The 25611-nt window shown below is 42.0% G+C and overlaps 1 protein-coding gene across 1 annotated transcript in view; it reads right to left on the bottom strand.

Annotated features, from left to right (window-relative positions):
* The window catches only part of tspan5a (tetraspanin 5a), a gene marked incomplete at its 5' end in the record, with an annotated part of 31459 nt that extends 13844 nt beyond the window's left edge, over nt 1-17615 (bottom strand). The window contains 3 exons of the mRNA XM_048612308.1: nt 457-627; nt 7443-7589; nt 17556-17615. Coding sequence (XP_048468265.1) covers nt 457-627; nt 7443-7589; nt 17556-17615 — 378 coding nt within the window. The remainder of the gene's footprint in view (nt 1-456; nt 628-7442; nt 7590-17555) is intronic.
* Between the last annotated feature and the right edge of the window lie 7996 nt (nt 17616-25611).

Below are 25611 nucleotides of genomic sequence, written 5' to 3'. Positions count from 1 at the left end.
TTTCTGATGAAGGGTCTAGGCCCGAAACGTCAGCCTTTCTGCTCCTATGATGCTGCTTGGCCTGCTGTGTTCATCCAGCTCTGCACCTTGTTGTCTCGGATTCTCCAGCATCTGCAGTTCCTACTATCTCTGATGACGATGATGTGTTATTGCCCTGTTCTCCACCTCAAGTGCAAAACGTTTATCTCCATCTGTTCCACTAATTCCTTCCAAAATTCAAAAATTATCAATCAAACCACCCTTGATCCTCATATATTCAGGCAATAAGAGGTCTCCTCGTAATTTAGCCTTTGTAGGCCTAGTAATATTCTGATGAATCTTTGCTACATTGCTTTCAAAGTTATTCAGGATTGACCCAAAGCCATGTCAACCTTGAGGTAGCTTCACTCTTTCCCAAACTGGTTCACATTGGTTCTCACTATCAGATATCCTCATGCCCTGATAGAATGGACTTACATATTCCTGCGTGAAGTCAATAAGATTTTGGAGATCAATATCATCTCGGTATGCTCTGATATTCTGGTTAATGAAAAGGTTAAGTTGATCCCTGATCCAGTCCTTGAAGACAAACGCCAGGACCCCAGCTGTGAGCTCCAGGAAGAAAATCACTCCGAGGAAGACGGAGAACTGTTGTAAAAAAAAGAGAAGTGACACAGACTTAAAAACTTCTGTCCATACACTGATGCTATCAACTTTCCAAGAATTACAACCAAGTGACTTTCAAAATCGTAATCCAGAGATTTTCTTCACACATATTCAAGCTGCTCTGCATGGCATCAGTTACATCGATAGAATTTCATTTCTTGTGAACCATGCAAGGGATCTTTTCTTCATTTAAAAACGGAAAAGTTTGCTAACCCTGACTCCGCACACACCTGCAATTTTATGCCAGTTTCTGAGAGATTAAAACAAAAATCCTAATTCTGAAGAAAGGGCACTTGAGCCAAAACTTTAACTGTTTCTCTCTCCACAGATGTGTTTTTCCAACAGTTTTTGATTTTGTTTCCAATTTCTACCATCTTCAGTTCTTTCTTTGTTTTGGAAACAAAAGTCCTACTGTGATTAATACTTTTTTTTGGAAACTGCATCTCTTACCATTTAGATATTTTTCCTGGCTCCTTAAACCAAACTCTGCACACCTGCTTTAATATTTTCTCATCAGGTTCAGCACTAATTGTTGTTTGACTATTGCTCCTGTGAAGTGCCAAACATAAAGACATAGAAACAGCGCAACTAGGATTAAAGGGTCCCTTGGAACATGCAATAAGATCACGACTGATCTTTTCTCTCATTTCTCCACCCTATCCCTGGATTCCGTATCAACGTCAATTTTGAATATTTTCAATGAATGAGCATTCAAGCTTTACAGGGCAGATAATTTCAAACATTTGTAAACTTTAGTGAAGAAGTCGCTCCTCAGCTCAGTTGGAAATAGCCAACCCTTCATCCTGAAACTGCAACGTGCTTCTGCAGCCCCTCAGTATTGAAAGTTCAACAGCACTTTTTAATCTGTTGAAAGCTGCTCTGAAGGAAGAGGCTATAATCAAACAAGTGGGGATGTTTTGGACCGCATACATATTACCAGAGAGGTGGTGTTTGCAGCCTTAGATCGCATTAAGGTGGATAAATTCCCTGGGCCTGATCAAGTCCATCCTCGGATGTTGTGGGAGGCTAGGAAATAAATTGCAGAGGCCTTTGCAGAGACTTTTGCTTCATTTTTAGCCACTGGTGAAGTTCCTAAAGACTGAACGGTGGCTAATGTTGTTCCATTGGTTAAGAAAGGGAGCAAAGACAAACCAGGGATCTACAGGCCAGTGAGCCTGACATCAGTGGTAGGCAAATTATTGGAGAGGATACTGAGGGACAGGATCAACCAACATTTGCATAATCCAGGTCTGATTAGGGATAGTCAGCACAGATTTGTGCACAGGAAGTCATGTCTGAAAAATCTTTTAGAGTTTTTCAAAGCAGTAACCAAGAGGATGGGTGAGGGTAGGGCAATGGATGTTGTCTCCATGGACTTTAGACAAGTTTCTGACAATGTCCCACAACCCAGGTTAGGTCACATGGGATCCAGGGAGAGCTAGCTAATTGGATTCAAAACTGGCTCAATGGTAAGAAGCAAGGGGTGATGGTTGAAGGTTGTTTCTCAGACTGGGGGCCTGTGACTGGTGGTGTGCCAAAGGGATCGGTGCTGGGACCTTTGTTATTTGCATAAATGATCTGGATGTGAATGTACATGGCATGATTAGTAAGTTTGCGGACGATACAAAATTAGGAGGAATCGTTGATAGCAAGGAAGGTTATCAAAAATTACAGAGGTATCTTGGTCAGATGGGGAAGTGGTTTGAGGATTGGCAAATGCAATTCAATACAGATAAGTGTGAGGTGTGCACTTTGTAAAATCAAACCAAAGCAGGACTTGTACAATAAATGATAAGGTCCTGAGGAATGTCGTGGAACAGAGGGACCTAGGAGTACATGTACATTGTTCATTGAAAGTGGCGTCACAGGTTGACAGGGTGGTGAAGAAGGCATTTAGCATGCTGGCCTTCATCAGTCGAGGCATTGAGTTTAAGAGTTGGGACGTTATATTACAGTTGTATAAATTGTTGGTGAGGCTGCACTTGGAGTATTGTGGACAGTTTTGGTCACCCTGTTATAGGAAAGACATAGTTAAACTGGAAAGTGTGCAAAGAAGATTTACAAGCATGTTGCCAGGATTAGTAGGCCTGAGTTATAGGGACGCCAGGATAGGGCTTTATTCCTTGGAACGTAGGAGAATGAGGAGTGACCTTATTGAGGTGTATAAAATCATGAGGGGCATAGATAGGATGAATGTATATCTTTTTTTTCCCCAGGGATGGGGAGTTTAAAACTAGAGGGCATACGTTTAAGGTGAGAGGGGATAGATTTAAGAAGGACCTGAGCGGCAACATCTTCACGCAGAGAGTGGTGTGCATATAGATTGGGCTGCCAGAGAAAGTGGTTGAGGCAGATACCATAGCAACATCTTAAAAACATCTGGATAGGTACATGGATGGTAAGGATTTAGACAGATACGGGCAATTGGAACTAGCTGAGTGGGCACCATAGTCAACATGGACCAATTTGGGCCGAAGGGCCTGTTTCCATGCTGCATTACTCTATGACTCCATGATAGTTATGACATCAATCTCAACTGAAGCTACCCTAAGAATTATTTGCTTGGAAAATACTAAGCAGAGACTGTGAATTTAGTTTGATCTCCATTGCTCTGTCACTTGGTGAGCAAACTGCATTTAAATCACACCTGCAGTTGAAAAAATGAAATGAATTTTAATTTGAGTTACATACAAGTATACGTACATTTTATATATGCATAGATTAACACACACCCTTTTGTTTGATCAGCTAAAGGAAGGATTTAAAATGAAACAAAACTAATGGATAATAGTATAGGATTAGGTGATTTAGCAGGATGTTCTGTTACAATAGAGATTTACTGGTCTAGAGAGAGATAGATTAATTGATGCTTAATCAACCGGCAATAGGTTCCACAGTTGGTATAAACTTTTAGACAGGCAATACAAAGGGTCCTTGAGATGTACTGGCAATGTTCCTAACTCTGAGCCAGAAGGCTGGGGGTAAAATCTCACCCTTCTCCAGAGGTGTGAGGCAGTACAGCCTCCTTTAATGGTTTGCATTGCCTATAATGGACTTTGAATGTAAACTAATCAATTGGAAATCATAGGTGATTTACTGGTGGTAGCTAATTGATTTAAAAAAACTACATGCGATTTGGTGATGGAAGAAAAAAAAAATCACTCAGTTGCATGTAAGAGCACTTCTGGATATAAAATTAGATAGGCAGTACAGTTTCTCTCCCACGAAATCAAATCAATTACTTAGTCTGAACTGGGGGTAAACACTTTTTGCAATCCTCCTTCTGCCACAGCTATCAGCAATGGAGTTCCACAAAGGCGTAGGGCACAGCTCAGTGATTAGCAACTCTCATCACTTGAACTGCGTATACTAGATACCATGCTAAATGGGGTGGCAGGAGCAGAGAAACCTGTGTGCATACACGCATGTGTCATTAAAAGTGGCGGAGCATGTAGAGAGCCATTAATAAAACATACAGTACTGTTGGCTTCATAAATAGGGGCACAGAGTACAGGAATAGGCAGGTTATAATGAACATCAACAGGAGAGTGGTTAGATCTCTGCTGGAGAACAGTGCACCATTCTGGGAACCCTATTATAGCAGAATATGAATGCATTGGAGAGAGTGCGGAGAGTTATCGCAAGAATGGTTCCACAGACAACACACAACAGTTGAGACCAGAGTTAAGTTTTTGAGTCCAGTGACCCTTCTTCAGAACTGGATTCTAGTCACTGGACTCGAAACTTTAACTCTGTTTCTCTCTCCACAGATGCTGCCGGACCTGCTGAGTTTCTCCAGCAATTTCTGTTTTTGTTTCAGATTTCCAGCATCCACACTTCTTTGTTTTACTTCAGTTCTGAGGATTAATTGAGCAAGTTAGAACTGTTTCCCTTGGAGAGAAGGCCAAAAGGAGATTTGAAAGAAGTTTTCAAAATGGTGAGGGGTTGAGACAGAGTGGATAGGGACAAACTGTCCTTGCTCATAAACAGACAGAGAACCGGAAGAGATGGTTTTAAAGTGTTTCGCAAAAGAAGCAAATACGAGGTGTGAAAAAATACTTCTTCACACATCAAACAGTTACGGTCTGAAATGCACTGACTGAAATGTGGTGGAGGCAGGTTCAAGAGGCATTCGAGGAGACACTTAATGATAATTCTCAGAAAAACAGTACACAGAGTTACAGGGAAAAGGCATGAAAATGGCACCAAGTTAAAATGCTCGGAGAGTCAGTGCAGACAATACGGGCTAAATTACTTCCTTCTGCAAAGTAATAATTCTGAGAATCTGCACTCCCAATCCTGACACTTGAGCACAAAATTCAAGTCTACAAGCCTAATCCAAACTGAGGAGTGCTGCAATTGGATGGGATTGTAAACTGGGGGCCAATATGCTCTCTCATATGGATAAAAAAAAAGATTCAGCAGCATTTGTTAGAAGAACAGAGAAATTATCCAAACTGTCCTAACCAACACCTTAAAACAAATAATCCAATCTACACAAGACTATCCTTTTAGAGCCCTAGCTGAGCACAAATTGGCTGCAATATGTCCTGCATTACAACAGTGACTACACTACAACAGTGACTGCATTTCAACCTGTCTGCCTTTTCTAAGTTCGTTCTTCTCAAACTGAAAGTAGAACTATAAAATTCCCCTTCACTGTGCTAAATATAGAGCACTTCTTGCTTCATCTTGTATCCAATTTCTTTTTGACATCGGAGGTGTGCACCAAGGAAAACTCAACGTAACCTTGAGGAATCAGCATGGCTTTGCCAAAAAGAAATCACATTTAAACAAGTTATTAGAAGTCTTTGAAGGAGTAACTTGCGCAGTGAATAAAGGTGGACCTATAGATACAGCCTACTTGAATTTCCAGAAGTAATTTGATAAGGTGTCACATCAAACGCTATGCAGAAAATAAAAGCTCATGGCACAGGGTGTAACATATTAGCATGAATTAGCTGACTGGCAGAAAACAGAGAGTATGCATAAATGGGTCTGTCTAATTGGGAGCATATGACAAGAGGTCTGTGCTGGGGCCTGAATCTTTCACAATTGACATCAATGACTCAGATGTTGGGAGTGAAGGCATGGTAGCTAAATTTGCAGATGACTCAAGGATCAGTAAGAAAACTTCTTGTGAAGAAGGCATAAGGAAGTTACAGATCAATACAGATAAATTGGATGACTGGGCAAGAAACGGACAGATGGATTACAATGTGAAAATGTGACGTTGTCCACTTTGGCAGGAAGAATAACAAAAAAGCAGAGTATTACTTAAATGGAGAATGCTGAATTCTGAGCTGCAGACGGATTTAGGTGAATGAGTCACAAAAAGTCAGTGTAGGTAAAGCACTCAATATTTTATTATGCGAGGAATTGAAGATATAAGTAAGGGTGCTACGCTTCAGGGCAATGGGGAGACCACATCTCAAATACTGTGTGCAGTTCTGGTCTCCTAATTTGAGGAAGGATTGAAGTGCATTGGAGGCTGTGGAGATTATAATTGGAATGATCGAGTTGTTATAATGAAGAAAAATTGGGCAGGCTAGGCTTGTTTCTACTGGAGTTTATAAGGGCAAGGGGTGACTTGTTTGAAGTGTGTCAGATCCTCAACAGCCTTGACAAAAGGTGGAATTTTTTTTTTTTAAAAAGTCCTGAAGAACTGTGGATGCAAATCAAAAACAAAAACAGAAATTACTGGAAAAACCGCAGACCAGGCAGCATCTACGAAGACAAAGCAGAGTTAACGTTTTGAGTCCAGTGACCCTTTTCAGAACAGTTGCTGAGTTTTTCCAGCGATTTCTGTTTTCTCCTGGGAGTCGGTCCAGAATCAGGGGACACATTTTTAAAATGAGGGGTCACCCTCTCAGGGCAGTGACATGACTTGTTTTCTCAGAGGGTCGTGCAAATTTGGAGCTCTCTGCTTCAGAAGTCAGTGGAGACAACGTCATTAAATATTTTTATGACAGAGGTGGATAGATTCTTAAATAAAACAAAGAACTGCAGATGCTGGGCATCAGAAACAAAAACAGAAATTGCTGGAGAAACTCAACAGGTCTGGCAGTGTCTGTGGACAGAAAACAGTTAATGTTTCAAGTCCAGTGACCCTTCTTTAGAATAGGGTGTCTGAAGAGTCTGATGCTGAGTTTCTCCAGCACTTCGTGTGGATGGATTCTTGATAAGCAGGCGAATCATAGGTTATTGGGGTAGATGACAATGTGGAATTTGAAACTCCATCAGATCAGCTTCAAACAAAAACAGAAGATGCTGGAAAAGCTCAGCAGATCTGGCAGCGTCTGTGAAGAGAAATCAGAGTTAACATTTCGGGTCCAGTGACCCTTCCTCAGAACTCAGATCAGCCACAATCTTTAAATAGTGGAGCAGCTCGAGACACCGAACGGGCTACTTCTGCTCTTTAAGATGTTCATACATTCCTGTTTTATTACTTGCTAGGTTCTGCGTTACATTCAGAGTACCTGTCTCTCTTAATTTTACTTCCTGTCTGTAGGTACATTTTTCCAGAAGTCAATCTAGTTACAAACCCTGTTAAGATCCCTTTGCAGCACCTCTGTTGAATCCAACCAATTTAATTATTTTTCCTTGACTCTGCCATTCCAGGTCATTCCTGTAAAGCTGAGGGCTACGTGCTTACATCCTCACTAGCCTCATTTCTAAAAGTCACGTGGATCCCTGCCCATCCCTTTTGATAACATTTTTGCCTCACCCGAGCAAACAAGACTGGGCTGTCAGAGTTTCCCCAGAAACCCTCTGTTAAGAATATTTGGAGTACTTACAAACTTCAATAAGAAGGTGTTCTCTCGCAGAGCCCCAATACATCCTGCAAATCCCAGAATGAACATCACACCTCCAACCACCAGGAATAGCCAGACCGGATCAAAGCCACCCAGGTCTGTGATTGATGAAATATTGGACAAGACACCCTTTAAAAAAAATGTTAAATACACAGCTCAAACAACACTGTAAATGCAATTGAAAAAAATTATAACCTCAATCTTTCTCATTCAATATCTATTTAGGAGATATCAACTGCAAACTGAACTGAAGAAGTATCTTACATAAAATGCATTAAAACATGAGTCACAGAGTGGTACAGCATGGAAAGGTAGATTTTTTTTGAACAATAAAGGAATTAAGGGATATGGTGAGAATGCGGGTAAGTGGATCTGAGTCCATGAAAAGATCAGCCATGATCTTATTGAATGGCGGAGCTGGCTCGAAGGGCCGGACAGCCTACTCCTGCTCCTAGCTCTTATGAAACAGACCCTTCACTCCAACCAGTCCATGCCAAGCATAATCCCAAACTAAACTAGTCCCACCTGCCTGTTCCTGGCCCATATCCCTCCAAACCTTTCCTATTCATGTACTTATCTAAATGTCTTTTAAATGTTTTAATTGTACCCACATCCACCACTTCCTCAAGAAAAAGGTGGCACGGTGGTTCAGTGGTTAGCACTGCTGCCTCACAGCACCAGGGACCTGGGTTCGATTCCACCCTCTGTCTGTGTGGAGTTTGCACATTCTTCCCGTGTCTGTGTGGGTTTCCTCCGGGTGCTCCAGTTTCCTCCCACAGTCCAAAGATGTGCAGGCTAGGTAGATTGGCCATGCTAAATTGCCCATAATGTTCAGGGATGTGCAGATTAGGTGGGTGATAGGGGATTGGGTATGGGTGGGAAGTTCTGGGGGTCAGTATGGACTTGTTGGGCCAAAGGGCCTGTTTCCACACTGTAGGGATTCTATGTTTCTAAGTTCATTCCACAAACGAATCACCCTCTGTGTAAGAAAACTGTCCTATCGTCTTTTTTAAATCTCTCCTCTCACCTTAAAAATGCGTCCCCTAGTCTTGAAATCTCCCATCCTAGGGAAAAGACAATTCCTATCAACTCTATCTATATACCTCATTATTTTATAAATTTCTATCAGGTCGCCTCTCAACCTCGTACGGTCCAGTGAAAGAAGTCCCAGCTTATCCAGCCTTTCTTTATAACTCAAACCTTCCATACCTGGCAAAATCCTGGTAAATCTCTTCTGAACCCTCTCCAGCTTACGTAGAAACATTGAAGGTAGGAGCAGGAGGAGGCCATTCAGCCCTTCGAGCCTGCTCTGCCATTCTTCATGATCATGGCTGATCATCCAACTCAATAGCCTAATCCTGCTTTCTCCCCAAAACCTTTGATCCCATTTACCTATATCTAGTCACCTCTTGATTACATTCAATGTTCACCACTCTTTGGGTGAAGAAATGTCTCCGCGTCTCCGTCCTAAATGGTCTACCCCAAATCCTCAAACTATGATCCCTGGTTCTGGACACACCCACCATTGGAAACATCCTCCCTGCATCTACTCTGTCCAGTCCTGTTAGAATTTTGTAAGTCTCTACGAGATCCCCCCCCTCGTTTGTCTGAACTGAAAACAATCCTAAACTAGTCAAGCTCTCCTCATACATCAGTCCTGACATCCCCAGAATCAGCCTGGTAAACCTTTGCTGCACTCCCTTGAGAACAAGGGCATCCTTCCTCAGAAAAGGAGACCAAAACTGCACACAATATTCCAGGCCGGCCTCGCCAGGGACCTGTATAATTGCAACAACACATCCCTGCTCCTGTACTTGAAACTTCTTGCAATGAAGGCCTACATACCATTTGCCTTCTTTACCACCTGCTGCACCTGCATTCTTACCTTCAGCGACTGGCGCACAAGGACACCCAGGTCCTGCTGCACACTTCCCTCTGCCAATTTTCAACCCATTCAGCTATTTGATCAAGGTCCCTTTGTTATCTTAGAAAATCTTCTTCACTGAAGACTATCCCACTAATTTTGGCATCATCCGCAAACTTACTAACCATGCCTTCAATATTCGCATTCAAATCATTTATGTAAATGACAAAAGAAAGAAGACCCAGAACTGATCCCTGTGAAACACCGCTGGTCACAGGTTTCCAGTCCGAAAAGCAACCCTCCACTATTACTCCGTGTCTCCTGCCATCAAGCAAAAGCAATGATAACTTATCTAGTCGTATATTAAATTCTTGAATTGTGCTACAACACTCATGAGTTTACATTCGGCAGGCACCAAAACGTTGCAATGCTCGATATTGAAGTTACAATAAAAAGTGAATAACTGTGGCTAAACTGCACATGAGGATGCAAAAAATCTGGCAAGCCCAGTTCAATCTACTCTGAGATATGTGAGTGAGCCAAGATGCCGCTGATTATGCTTTACCAACAATATTACCTGGATTCAGCTAAATGGACCCAGAGGAACCAGCTGACTAGCTATTAAGTGACAGACAAGCTGCCTCTTGTACAGCTGACTGATTCATAAAACCAATGAGGCTTCAAAAACTGAATTGAGCTTACTTAGATTTATTAATGGCACAGATCATGCAACAATTATGACCACATATTCAGACTGTGATAAATCAATCGTGGTTAATATATGCCAAAGGCCAGTCCTGTCAAGTCAAAAGGGTGGACTGCACTTGGTTTAATGTGTACACTTCTGAACTCTGTACAATGAAAGGACATAGAGGCACACAGAAGGTGCAAAAAGTACTTGCAAGGGCAATATCAGAATTGAGTGATAAATCTATCAGAATACATTGAAAGGGCTGGGGCTTCTGAGAGAGAATTGATAGAAAGAAATGTTTGCCACAGTCATGGAGCCAAGAATGAGGGAACGTGAATGGAAATAAATCTAAGGTCTGTGGGACTTTGTTTTCCCATAAGTAGAGGGTTGAGAGAGTGTAGAATATAACGACATCTTATACTTATATAGCATAAATAAAGGTCCTAAGGGGATTCACAGGTAAATTTATAAAATAAAGTACAACACTGAGCCAAAAAATGGCAGACCTTAGGATCAAAAGTAGTGCTTCTCAAACTTTGTGATGCCATATCATGGCTCAAAGATCATTATGGGTCCTTGGCTGGGGGGTGGAGGGGGGGGGGGGGGGGGGGCGTGGTGGTATGTGTGTGTGTGGTGGTAGTGGGGGAAGCTGGACGGGAGAGGGGAGTAGGGAATGAGACCAGTGACAGCTCGATCTGAATGGAGGTTCAGCTGCAATTCTATTGAATGGTGTGGAGCAGGCTCTAGGGACCGAAGAGTCCACTCCTGTTCCTAATACTTATGGTCTTACAGGTGTTAAAGTGGAACTGTGGCTGTTATAATTCAGTCAGCATTCCACGTTGGCCATTGCTACCTTCACAAGTTCGTGACCCCAAGATTTCAGCTCACAACACTGTTGGGTCCTGACACCTACTTTAGGAAGTCTAACTTAAAGCTTAGTCCAAGAGGTAAATTGTAAGAGATGTGTTAAAGGAGGGAAATAAAGAATTAGAATTAAGTTTATTGTCATGTGTACTTAAGTACAAAAGTACAGGAGTACAGTGAAAAGTTTACAATGTTGCTCCTCACGGTGCCATCTTAGGTATAAAGTGCCTTGCTACAAATCTTAGATACAAAAGAGAAATACAGAAAAAAAAAGTTACATTGCCTCAGTGATTCACAGCATAAGTTAGAAAATAAGAAATAAAGTTAAAAGGATAAACATTACAGTCAGATAAGCAGATTACAGATAAACTTTGCATTGCAGTAGATCAGGGCAGGGGAATTTCACACATGGTCTGACCAGAAGCACAGACATGCAGGGAGTGTGTTCCAGAGCTTAGGGTCTAGGCAACTGAAGGAATAGCTAATGGAGGGTCAGCAGAAGTTGGGGATGTCAGCATTTGAGGCATGTGGATATCTTGGATGGCGGCAGGACTGGAGGAGTTATCAGAGATTGAGAGGGAGATGGCCCCAGAGTTATTTGGAAACAAGGATGAGGATTTTTAAGACATTGTTTGCTAGGCCTCAGTGTAGGTCAGTGAGCGGGGGAGGGGGGGGTTGGCAAAGCAGCATACGCTTGGCGTTGATTCAAAAAATCTCATCAACACAGAAAGAAAGGGTCAGCTGACATCTGAAGGAACAACAGAGGAAGAAACAACCGAGCTAAACATAGGGCTGGGATACGGGATTAGGGTCATTGCTCATGTTTTAGAATAAACAATAGACAGACTTGTTCATTCGTTAAACCAATCCTATTTAAAGTACAGTGCTCATGAAGGTAAAAGTTGGGGATCGTGATTTCACTATCTAATGGATAATCCTATTGGATGCATTTCCAGAGCAACTAAAAAGGAGCCATGATGTGAAGGTGCCCTTGTTGTACTAGGGTGGACAATGTCAGAATTCACACGACACCAGGTTACAGTTCAACAGGTGAAGTGACTTCACCTGACAAAGGAGCAGGGCTCTGAAAGCTTGTGATTTCAAATAAACCTGTTGCAACTATAACCTGGCATTGAGAGACCTCTGGATTAAAAAGGAGTTGGAGGAGGTAAGGGGTTGGGGAAGTGGTGAAAGAGTCGAAAGAAGATCAAAACAAAACTCAACATTGTACCAGGTTTCTCACTTGCTAAGGGAAGAACAAATTTGCATTTAAATAGCACTTTTCACAACCTCAGGACATCCCACCATTCTTTACAGCCAATGAAATAACTTCTGTTTTCAGGCAGTGTCAATGTTGGAAATGTAGTGGGAGCCAATTTGTGCCTTGTGAGCTCTGACATAAAGCAATACGCTAACGATCAGGTAACCTGTTTTAATGATGTTGGCACTATAAGGATATGAGCTTTCCTCTGACCAACAGCTGGCTGTGTTCTAATACATCAGGGAGGAAGCTGGTCAAACCCATGTTTCAAAAACACTTCAGCTTACAACCAAACTTCACAAGCAGCCATTCATCAAAATCTGGTGCCTTTCCAAATGTGCACATTGCATACAGCCACAAGTAAAACCACAGATTCTATCTGACTGTAGTGCACGGATAAGGTACATATAACCTGCACCACCATCATCTCTCTTTACACACAACTCTCAAAATCGAAAACCCACTTTTGGGGTCAACCTTACTGCCTTAAACGCCTCCTATTCTTTCTAGTTTCTGGCATTCCTTCTCTCCAGCTCCTCCCAGCTACAACCTGATCTATAATGGCGAGCTGTTGTAACATCGAAAACTTGGCAGATTTGTGCACAACAAAACCTCACAAAAAGTAAGCTGGTCATGACCCGATAATCTAATTGTACTCCCACCCCCTCCCACAACCACCTTGCTTTTCTTCTAAGGGGCATTTAATGTTGATCTAAGAGGACAGACAGCACCTTGGTTTTACATATTAACCTCCAAGAGTGCTTATTGCCAAGCGGTGCCTAGACTCTGCCCAATAATTTGCAATATTTACCCCTCAATCAACATCACAAAAACAGATGATCTGGTCATTATTACTTTCATGTTTATGAGAGCTTGCTGTCCACAAAGTGGTAGCTATGTTTCCTGCATTACAACAGTAACTATAATTCAGAAAGTACATCTCTGGCTGTTGGGCACATCCAGTAAATTGAGAGACATTTACAAGACAAAAATATAGGAACGCAAGTCTGTCCTTTCCTTTCCAAAGTTCTGAAAATGAGTTTCCTGCAAGCCTGCTTGTAACTGTTTCTTAGAAATGCAAAACAATCAGTAAATTCCCGATGACAAATTCTGGAGCATGTTAAAAAGTCCAGGAATGATTGGCATCATGAGTACATGCCCAGCACTCTGTGACTTTGATAGATAGGCATGTGGACAATGTTGAAACAATCCAGCGCATTATTAATCACTTGGTATTTATTTCATCAGATAACCATCTACCAACCACTCCCAATCCTCTGCACATCACTGTAACAAAGAGTCTGTTTGTCATTTTTTTGGGATCAATTGTATGTGTATTTAAGAATATTTCTGACTATATTCTTTATTCATTAAAGATTTGCATCCCAAGGCTCCAGTCATGACCTATAGGACTCAGTAAAAGCCAATGACACAGAATTATAATTTAATACAGCAGAGATGGAGGACATTCAGCCTAATGCTAGCTCTTTGAAAGACCTAGCCAATTAATCCAGCAATTTCTCTTTTAGTCCAGATCAAAAATCACATGACACCAGGATTATTTGAAGACACAAGCTTTCGGAGTCTCACTCCTTCTTCAGATGTCAGTGAAAGAGATGGCATCAAACAAAGAATTTATAAGCCAAAGATCACAAAGGGGCATATTACTGATGCAAATGTGTTGAACAAACCCAAGGTGGCTGTTAAATCTGTACTCCGTTAGAAAGGATTAATGTGCAACTTATAAAACCTTTAGTTATCTCGGGGTAGTGACTTGAAAGAAATTCTGGGATTTGCCTATTAGTCCTTTCTAACTGATTAAAGATTTAACAGCCATCTTAGGTTTGTTCAACATATTGGCATCAGTTCTATGACCCTTTGATCTTTTGCTTATAAATTCTGTATCTGAAGCCACCTCTCTCACTGGCACCTGAAGAAGGAGCAAGACTCTGAAAGCTTGTGTCTTCAAATAACCCTGATGGACTATAACCTGGTGTCATGCGATTTTTGATCTTGTCCACCCCAGTACAACAACGGCACCTCCACATCATACTTTAGGCCAAACACTACATGTTCTCTCCCTGTAGCACTGCAAATTTCACCACTTCAAGGAAAGGGCTTCGAGGGTGGCATGGTGGCTCAGTAGTTAGCACTGCTGCCTCACAGTGCCAGGGACCAGGGTTTGATTCCAGCCTCGGGCGACTGTCTGTGTGGAGTTTGCACATTCTCCCCGCGTCTGCATGGGTTTCCTCCGGGTGCTCCGGTTTCCTCCCACAGTCCAAAGATGTACAGGCTAGGTGGATTGGCCATGCTAAATTACCCATAGCGCCCAGGGATGTGTAGGTTGGTGGGTTAACCATGGGAAATGCAGGGTTACAGGAATAGGGTAGCGGGGTGAGTCTGGGTGGGAAGCTCTTTGGAGGGTTGGTGTGGACTTGTTGGGCCAAATGGCCTGTTTCCACACTGTAGGGATTCTATGATATATCCAATTCCCTTTTGAAAATTACTGAAAATATTTGTCTAGAAACATGCCATTCAGCCTAACTGCTCTCTGATGGCGAGAGACAGTAGGAACTGCAGATGCTGGAGAATCTGAGATAACAAGGTGTAGAGCTGGATGAACACAGCAGGCCAAGCAGCATCAGAGGAGCAGGAAAGCTGATGAGAAGGGTCTAGGCCCAAAACGTCAGCTTTCCTGCTCCTCTGATGCTGTTTGGCCTGCTGTGTTCATCCAGCTCTACACCTTGCTCTCTGACGGTGTTTACCACCCATGTTGTCCTCCTACACCACTCCTGCCGCCTTCATTTCACACACAAACATACAAACAACATGCAGGGGTACAGCACTCAGCTAGAGTCTGCTCTGCCATTCAACAAGATTCTAGCTGGTCTAAATTGTAACCTGAACTCCATACTCCCACCTATCCCCAATATACCTTCTATCCCCCTGTTTACTAAGACGCTACCCAACTCTGCCTTACAAATATTCCACCACCTTTTCAGGAAGAGAGTTCTGAAGATCCACAACCCTTGGAGTAAAAAATTTGTCTCATCTCTGTACTTTAACAGGCAACATGCTTTTTTTTTAAAACAGTGACCCATAGTTCTAGATTTCCCCACAAGAAGAAACATCCTCTCACTTGCACCCTGTCAAGACCCTTCAGGATTTTATATGCTTCAATCAAGTCACCTCTTATTCTTCCAAACTCCAAACTGGATACAAGCTAAGCCCGAAACACCATAAGCCAATGCACCAATTCCAGATATTCATCTTGTTAATCCTCTATGAACTGCTTCCAATGCATCTACATTTTTCTTTAAATAAAGAGACCGATACAGCACAGAGTACAATATGAAATAAAAACCAAAAGAACTGCAGATGCTGTAAATCAGAAACAAAAACAGAAATTGCTGGAAAAGCTCAGCAGGTCTGGCAGCATCTGAGGAGAGAAATCAGAGTTAACGTTTCAAGGCCAGTGACCCTTCCTCAGAACTGGAAGGGTCACTGGACCCGAAACATTAACTCTGATTTCACTCCACAGATACCAGCAGTTTTCTGTTTTTGTTACTGTACAGAGCACTTTAGATGTGGTCTCTCCAAGTCCTGTATAGCTGAAGTGTAATCTCCCTACTTTTGTACTGAATTCCCCTTGCAATGATTGATAACATTCAATAAGTTTTCCTAATTACTTGCTGTACCTCCACTCTAGCTTCGTACAATTCCTTCACGACGACACCCAGATCCCTCCGCAAATACAATAAATGCTTCTTGTGCATTTTTCCTGCCAAAATGGACATTTCCACTTTTATCCACATTGTACACCATTTGCCAAATCATTGCCACTCATGTAATCTGTATATCTTTGTGCAGGCTCCCTGTGTCCTCCTCACAATTTACCTTCCTAACTATCTTTGTGTCAGAAATCACACGACACCAGGTTATAGTCCAACAGGTTTATTTGAAAACACGAGCTTTCGGGTGATTTCTGACATTGTCCACCCCAATCCAATACCAGCACCTCCGCATCATATCTTTGTATCATGAATAAATTTAGCAACCAAATCCTCAGTCCCTGCATCCAAGTCAATTATATAAATTGCAAACCCTTAAGGCCTCAGAACTGAATCCTGTGGCACAGCACATGTTTCACCCTCGTCCATCTCTTTATCCTTCCTTTAGATTCATCACAAATGCATCTACATTCTTCAAATTAACTTTTTTTCTTGTCCCAAGTTCTCTGTTCTCACCACTATCCGGGTAAAGATATTCCTCCTGAATTTCACATCCGACAGGAGGTAATGGCCTAGTGGTTTTGTTGCTAGATTGTTAACGCAGAGACCTAGGTAATGTTCTGGAGACTCATGTTCGAATCCCACCACGGTAGATGGTGGAATTTGAATTCAATAGCGATCTGGAATTAGGAGTCCAATGACGACCATGAATCCATTGTCGATTGTCAGAAAAATCCATCTGGTTCACTAATGTCTTTAGGGAAAGGAATTGCAATCCTTACCTAGTCTGGACTACATGTGACTCCAGACCCACAGAATGTGGTTGACTCCTAACTGTGCTCTGAGCAATTAGGGAAGGGCAATAAATGCTGCCTGGTCAGTGATGTCCTCATCCAGTGAATGAATAAAAAAAATATTATGAGCAACAATCTTGTATTTACAGACCCAACTTTTCGTCTCAAGTGTTCTCTCTATCCAGCCTATCAAACTTGCCTTATTTTAAAAGACAAATGTATAAACCCCTTCCCAAAGCAACACCCCCACCTGCCTGCCCTTTTCTACAGTAAAGAACCCACAGTCTGTTCAGATTTTCATGATAGTTAAAATCTCTCAGTTCTAACATCATCCTTCTAAATCCTCCTTGTTTCGCTCCAGTTTTTCCACTTCCTTCAATTTAATGTCTTCCTTCCAACAATTGAATAAGGTTCAACAGCAAGCTTTGTTACTTGCACTGGATTCTATCCTTTGGTTATGACGTAAAGCTCGGAGTCAGGGTTGTCAGGAACTGCAGCATGCTTTACTTCAAACGCCTCTTACTTCTTTCTTTCTCTCCCCAGCCACCCACTGTCATTATTACCCTGAGCTCACTTCACCTCCTCCCCTATCATTCCCTTTCCCCTCCCTCTGTCAGTACTGCCTCTTAACTCTTGCCCCGTCTCCCATCTCCTCCCCCATTTTCTTCACCTCATCCCCTCTCCCTCTCCCTCTCCTATCTCCTCACTCCGTTCCACCCCCCCACCCCGGCCTCCTCTCATCCCCTCACTCCCTCCCCTATTCTCTCACACCCTCAGCCCAAACAGGAATATTTTCCACTGAAGACATTTCATAAATAGCATGAGCAAAGGAAGCCTGGGGCTATTTTGTGCAATGCCATAACTGTATTTGTGCATTCAGACTGCCTTACCTTTTCACTCCATGCCCACAGACCAATCCCTAGAAAGGCCACTCCCAAAAACTGCAAAATAGGAAACAAAGAACAAAGGAAATGTTAGCTCTTTGGAAGATGAAGATTTATTCATAGTCTTTAGGCTTACAAAGACACTGAAGCATATTGTATAGTAGGCTGGAATGGTTGAGATAAAGTATTTGATGTAATTCTCTGCCAGAGGCAGTCAGGGAGGGTCTGGTTTGGAATCCAGAAGCGGGGGCATAACCTTAAAGCTAGAACATTCGAGGCTGAAGTCAGGAATTCTTCTACACCCACTGCCCCTACACGGCACCCCCCACCCCATCCCCAACTAAAGCTCAGTTGAAAATTTCAATACTGACATTGGTAAGTTGTTGTAAGGCAAGAATATCAAAGATCAAACCAAGGTAAGTCCATGAGGCTGAGCTACTAAATCAGTCATAATATAACTGAATAGTCCTATGAAATTAAGAGTGATTTTATTGTTACGTGCCAAGGATTGAAGGACCGGTCTCTCCCCCAGCTGAGCTTTGTCAATGTGATGTGATGTTCCGTGTGAAGGCTTTAGGGCCCTGGAGCAACCTTGCAATGATGTCACAGAGCTGCCCCTCACTGGACACAAATAGCACAGGGGTTAAGGAAGATGTGAGAAACATGTGGAGAGCTTGGCAGAAGCCCGAAGTCTAACCATGTGACTGTAGGAAACATGTAGAGAAGTATTGGGTGTGTACCGACTAGCATTAGGCAGTCAAGTTTATGGAATTATCTTTCAGTAGTGTAACAATAAGGTCAAACACTGCTAAATTTCTGAATACCAAGTATTGTAGCATTTTGTCCTTACAATGTAATGAACATTGTTATAAAGAAATTAGAAAATAACGCACAGCCATGGTGGAAAGCAGGGGAGTGGGACTAATTAGCTCCTTCAAAGATCCAATACAGGCACAGCGTATCAAGGAGCTTCTGACTATGCGATATGATTCTGTAATGATGCCATTCAGTAGGATTCAGAAATCCTTTCTTTGCCGCAGATAGACCTTCCAATAGCACTTATTCAGGCCAACAAAAAAATGACCCTAGCTTCTCAAATCCAATCCACAGCGGGCAAGTGAGACCATGATTTACAGTTTTCCACTATCAAGAAAATCTACTGATACGTCTTCAAACTATAATAACAACACACAGTGCAACAGCTCACTGGAAAGATGGAACCAAGTCTGTTATATTTAAAATATATTGTGCAGCATTGTGTCTTTTGTCTCATTTTATTCACATCATTGTGCATGTTAATTGAGGCTTCCAGCTTGCCAAAGAATCACCCCATCGTATTGTTGAATGTAATGGGTCATAAATTATTTAATTTACAGGCAAGCAGATAAATTCTTTCAGCTGCAGAATATCCCCAGAAGACACCCCCAACTTGCACCTCAAGTAGATTTGGAAAAAATTTACAGCTGTTGCACAAAACTCTTAGAGTCAATACATTACACATATACATCACTGGATTTGAATGTACAGAAGGGGAGCCTTTGCAACAAACTATATTGTAACACAGAGACTTATGAGTAAGGAATAAAAATGCTTTGGTGTGTCCTGGGAGTTCACTTAAACTTTTAGGTTAGCCAAAACCATGCTGTCCATATGCTAACTCCCACCAGGTCCCATTCATTGATTATTCACAGTGCTCACTCTATTGGCTCCTGGCCAAGTAATGTCTTAGTTATGAGGTTTACAACTTTATTTTTAAATTCCTCCATGGTCTTCCCCCCGCCTCACTAACTCTGGAAACTCCTTCAGCCCTACAGCACTCCAAGATATCTCCTTCCTCCAGTTCTGGCCTCTTGAGAATTCCGGATTTTCATCACTCCACTCCTCGCAATCGTGCCTTCAGCTCCCTGGGCCCCAAGCTCTGAAATTCTCTCCACAGCCCTCTATATCTTGTTTGTTTAGACAGATGTTTAACCAGTAATGCATTGAAGGGTTACAGAGAGTGGGCAGGAAAGTGATGTGAAGTGGAGTGGAGAGAAAGTCATCTCACCCCATCTCTACTCTCCTTTCTCATGATGTGCTTATCTACGTTTCTCTTAATGTATCTGGCTTCCAGCATCTGCAGCTCTTACTGTCTCCTGTATATCTAAGTTATTTGCCTCATCCACTCTCTGTTCCACTTTCTCACCATCCTCTTAATACTGAACTTCCTCCTAAATTCTCGTCTGGATATTTAGTTTTGTCCTCCAACGTTCCCCATGTCTACCCTGTCAAATTATCTAATAACACCAAATTGCCCTTCTCTTTTCAAGGAAAGAGTTCTAGCCTGGCTCAATGGTGATCCAACACTGAAAGCCCTCTGTTGTGCATGGCTGCCTCTGACGGCAGTTAACAAAACCAGCAACCTGTGCACAATCAGAAACAAAAACTACAAGATTAAAAGGATTAAATCAAAGACAGGTTGCATATGCTAGACTTACTGTTCTTCAAATATAGGAGTGAACTAATCCCAGTCTTCAAGATAATTAAAGTATGTGATAGGGTAAATAGAGAGAAACAGGTTTCTCTAGGGGTCCCACAGGGGTTGGGCTGGGTTGCAGTAAGCTGGTAGAGTCCTGAAGGACTTTGCATTACCTTAGCTAGGAGTGTAATTCTACAGCTTTTAAAAAAATTGTCCTTCTTTGATCATTGTTAAAACAGCGAGTGTTGGCTGAATGGTATACAATGGAAGCAGCAACTGAGATCTGACTCTTAGAGTCAGCCTAGATTAATAATTATCTAACAATATCTTGCATTTAAATGGCACCTTGAACACAGTAAAAGACCATAAGGTGCTCCGTGACTTAACAAACTCTGACACCGAGCCTTGTAAGGTGTCACTGGAGTCAAGGACTTTTGGGAGTAATCACTTAGGTTCCTCAACCCAAAATGCAGCATATTAACAGGTAACCATCATTGTAACACTCATGATGCAGAGCGTTCTAGAAAGTATTGTGCTCCTTAAGCAGAGAAAGGACATGAATATAAAGGCTGTCATCAATAAATAAGAATTGCATAATACGAGTGATGTTTCAGTCAGTTTGCAAAGGGAACTCAAAGTTCAATCCATAACTTTTCAAATGTAATCAAGGCTAGAGACAGTACTGCACACAGTTGGAAAATACTCCAATTGTACAGTTTAGTTTCAATTATTATCATTTAATTTTCTGTATACACAAGTTTATTTCTTTTGGCAAATGAAACATTAATAAAGACGGAACATATTAAAAACAAACAGTGATAAATTATCTAAGTAACAATGCAGACAAGGACAGTGATGGGAACTATGACTGCATCTCTGAAAGAACAGCATGAGCATGAGTTTTGGCACACTCTCGAGTCCCTTCACATATTCTGGAGCATGAAGAGCTGCAAAACTTTACAAGGAGCAGACTTAATTCTGCAACATGAATGAACATGGGACTAGTGACTGACAGACACTCGAGATTTCAGCATGAACTTCAGACTGACACTCCCAGTGCAGTACTGAGGAAGCAGGGCATTGTAAAAGGACCTGTCCTCTGAAATGAGAAGCTAAACTGAGACACACAGCTTCTCATGTGGATCCCACGACACTATTTGAAGAACAGGGGTGTTTTCATAACCCAGATGTGTGTATCATCTATTCTGAGCATTTGTGTACACAAGCAACCAGCAATGCTGTTACACACAGACACAGTAATATTACTGTGTCCAAGCATATGCAATGTCTGTACACAGCGTAAAAGTTTTGCACCAAGACAAACATAGGTCAGCCTCAACCATCTGAAATCCAACAAGGCTTTTGGTAATTAAATGTTAGTTAAAACAAAAGTCGAAGTCAGCAAATGTATGCAAACTTCTAAATAATCACCACAAAAATGCCCCAAGTTACTATTCGGAGATAGCTAAACCAATTAAATTGAAAAGGCTGGACATTGCAAAGGTAAAATTAACGTTATAAAATAGGGTAGGAGCAAATTACAGCAGTGAAAACAAAAAATGCTGGAGATCACAACGGGTCAGGCAGCATCCATGCAGAGACAGCAAGCTAACGTTTTGAGTCTAGATGACTCTTCTGAGCTCTGGTGTTTTCCAAGCTGCCCTGCAGAGAGTGGCATTTTCAGTGCAGATTGGGTTGGTAGGCAGCAGCTGTATCCTCCTACTCACTGGCATCCTGACCGCTTCTCAAAAGGCTGCCAGCGAGATTCTGACAGATCAACACCCATCTGTTCCTGCAACTGATCCACAACTAGCTGCAATAGGGGCATAATGAACCATAAAATTTTAAAATGATATCAAGTGCAGCACCTAAAATAAAATTGCTTCATTCCTTAAAATTTCCAAAAATGGCAGCAGCTGCACATTCTTTAAAACGTCCAGAGCCACACTGACAAGGCAGCCGGTTTCTGCAAACTGACAGAAGGAATGTTTGTTTGTGTACTGCTTTCTCACAGGGCTCTGTGTGGCATAGCGGTAGTGCCCCTGCCTCTGAGCCAAAAGGTCCAGGTTCAAGTCCCACCTACTTCACAGGTATGTCATATCATCTCTGAACAGGTTGATTATCAATGCTTTTCATAACCTTGGAGCACAGGAACAGAGAAAATAAGAACAGGAGTAGGCCATTCTGCCCTTCGAGCCTGCTCCACCTTCAATACAACCAAATTGGATCATTCAACACAGTCCCTTGATTCCACTTAAATAAGGTGACTAATATTGTGCACAGTATTCCAAATGTCATCTTACCAACATTCTGTATAACTGAAGCATTTATGTATTTTTGTATTTCATTCCCCTTGCGATAAATGATAACATTCTATTTTGCTTTCCTCATTACTTTCTTTACCTGCAGACTCAACTTGTGAGATTCACATACTGGGACACCCAGGTCTCTCTCTTATCTCAAAGCTCAGCAATTTCTCACCATTTAGATTATATGTTTCTTTTTGATTCTTCCTGTCAAAATGGACAATTTCACTTTTTCCCGCAATATACTCTGTCACACCTTTGCCAACTCAATGGACCTAGCTTTATCCCTTTGTGACCTACTGATGTGCTCTTTGCAACTTACTGTGTCATCACTGTGTCATCAGAAATCTTAGCAAACATAAAGTTGGTCCCCTCATCCAAATCACTTATCTAAGTTGTAAAGGTTAATAATTAGTGATCAAACCCTGTGCAAAGATACGCATGGTCGACTGGATCAGTGGACACAAACTGTTTATAAGGGATACTAGATCCACAATTGGGAGAATGTTTGGAGTAGATGCTACCTTCTTAAATGCAGTTTGTCAAAAGGCAACATTTCCTGCACTGCTTTTGATTGAAGCTGCTGTACTCAGTGTTTACCAAGAGATATTTCTAAATTGGTATTACCTACAGTAACATCTTGGGGCCACAGCCTCAAAATAAGGAGGAGCAGATTTAGGACTGAGTTGAGGGGGAACTTCTTCACCCAAAGGGTTGTGAATCTGTGGAATTCCCTGCCCAGTGAAGCATTTGAGGCTACCTCATTGAATGTTTTTAAGGCAAAGATAGATGGAATTTTGAGCAGTAAAGGAAGTAAGGGTTACGGTGAGCGGGCAGGTAAGTGGAGCGGAATCCATGAAAACATCAGACATGATCTTGTTGAACGGCACAGTCGGGGCCAGATGGCCTACTCCTGCTCCTATTTCTTCTGTTTTAACATGGGAGTCTTACAGCGCAGTGGGTAGTACCCCTGCTTCTGAATCAGAAGATCTATGCTCAAGTACCACTTGATGGCCAAGGGAGGTCAGTTTATAATGCAGACATCAGGCTCAATACCAGCCTGGAACCCTTGCAACACACTCCAGTGGAGGGTAACAATAGTAGGAGAAGGTTTCTGGTCAACTACACGATAGAAAGAATGTGAGCCTTTACTCTTACTAGTCACAGCTTCCGAGTACAGCGTGCATGTGCAGATTGCTACCTCAGCTCAGACTTCGAATGAACTGTAACACACGCAGATACTAAATAGTATTTATTTTTTCTGAAACAAAAAGGTTTCGCTTTCACATCTTATTTTTAAAATCTTCTAAACAGTTATGTTCCTGATCCAGTGATGGGACATTGGGGAGTGCCACATTTCGTGAACTTTTTCAAACCAGCATTCATTCAGTAATGCAAGAATAAACTTTATTTCACATTTCTAACTCTTCATTTCAAGCCTCCTGATTGTAATACTGATGTGGTTAAAAAGACGCAGGATCCTGTGATTCAGGTTTACATTCAATACTGTTCACACATTGCAATAACCTCTTCAAATAACTGGTTCCCCTGGGCACACTCTAACATTAATAATGTGCACTCAATCCAAAACTACCAATATGAACCCAATTGGTAAGAAGCCAAAGTGATTCAAGGAACTGTCAATAGTAAGTTATCCAGCCTGAAGCATGGCATATCTTAAAGAAACGTGTTTCCCATTCTCCCAAAGTAGCAATACTGCCAGACCTGCTGCGCTTCTCCAGCAATTGCTGTTTTTGTTTGAGATCGTCAGCATCTGCAATCCTTCATTTTATTACTCCCAAAGTGAATTTCTCTCATCGTCCCCAGATCCGATACTTCCTCAAGCCTCTATTGGGCGCACATATTGTTTGCTTGCAAACCAAAATCAAAGTGTCTTTGAGACATACCTCATTACATCAATAACATTTGCACAAATAAATTACATCATTATTCTACATCTGAAGTTATAGGCTCAGGAACAGGCTTGAGGGGTTGAATTGCCTATTCTAGTTCCTGCCTTACTGGATTCACCCATCATCCATGTGCTCACTGAACTACATGAGGGGCTGGTTAAACAAAGCAACTAATTCAAAACCCTCCTTTTTGTTTCCAAATCCCTCTGTTGCCTCACCCTTCCCTATTCCTGTTACCTCCTCGACACTACAAGCTTTTGAGATCTCTGCTCCTTCAATCCTGTTCTCCTGTGCAGCCCTGATAGAGTCATACAGCATTGAAACAGACACTTCAATACAACCAATCCATGCCAAACTTAACCCCAAATAAACTAGTCCCACCTGCCTGCTCCTGGCCCGTATCCCTCCAAACATTTCCTGATGTTGCCTGCACCACACCTGGTCCAATGTTCTGGAATTGCCTTCCCAAGCTCTTTTTTTTAGGCTCTCCATCACAAACATTCTTAAAACCTGCCTCTGACATTTCGTTCACACATCAGAAGCGCCTCATGAGAGCATGGTCACAGGTTAAAGACCAGGTTTGGAACCGATGTTTGTGTACAGCAGGCAGTAATGGGGGCTTCTGTGTCTTAGAGCTCATTAACTAGGATCTGGATGGGGGTGCTATGCAGGTCAGAGGCCCAGGCCAGCAGCAGTAATGGGAGTCCGAGAGTTATTTTCTTGCCCCTGCCTGTGTGGGCATCAGACGTGACCAAGGCATGCCTTCAGCTACAATTCCCCAGTAGGACGACCTGCTGGCATGATCTGTGTTCATAATGGAAGAGTAGCCACTTGGTTTAGGTGCCAGGTAGAAGCAAGCAAACTCATTTCCATGGTTCCACATTCTAAGTTAAGTAACCATTAAAAGCAACAAAGTGTGGTCCATTTCTTGGAGAACAGAATTAAAAAGCAGAGGAGTTATATTAAACTTGTATAGAGCCATGGCGAGACTATGCTTGAGATAGTCTGCATAGTTGGGCTCTTCATTTTATAAACAGGTATGAATGTGCTAAACAAAGTGCAAAAAGTGTTAGAAAGACAATACCAGAACCAAGAGGTTTACTCATCAAGAAAGGCTGAAGAGAACGGGTCTCCCTAGTCTAGAAAAGGGAGTATGGGGGTATCATGTTAAAAATTATGAATAGGCACAATGTTTGGGAGATGTAAAAGACTTGGGTCTACAAATATAAATAAAATCCAATAGAGAATTCATGAGAAACCTCTTCACCCTGAGAGTACTACCACAAAGAGTAGTTTGATGCAAATAGAACAAATGCAGTAAAGGAGAAGCAGGCTAGATTTTATTTTAAAGGCTGAATGGCCTTTTTCTGTGAGCATATCTATTA

The sequence above is a fragment of the Rhincodon typus genome, chromosome 1 (assembly GCF_021869965.1).
Source record: "Rhincodon typus isolate 14 chromosome 1, sRhiTyp1.1, whole genome shotgun sequence".
NCBI classification, from domain to species: Eukaryota; Metazoa; Chordata; class Chondrichthyes; order Orectolobiformes; family Rhincodontidae; genus Rhincodon; species Rhincodon typus.
This window is presented reverse-complemented; position numbering and strand designations above follow the sequence as displayed.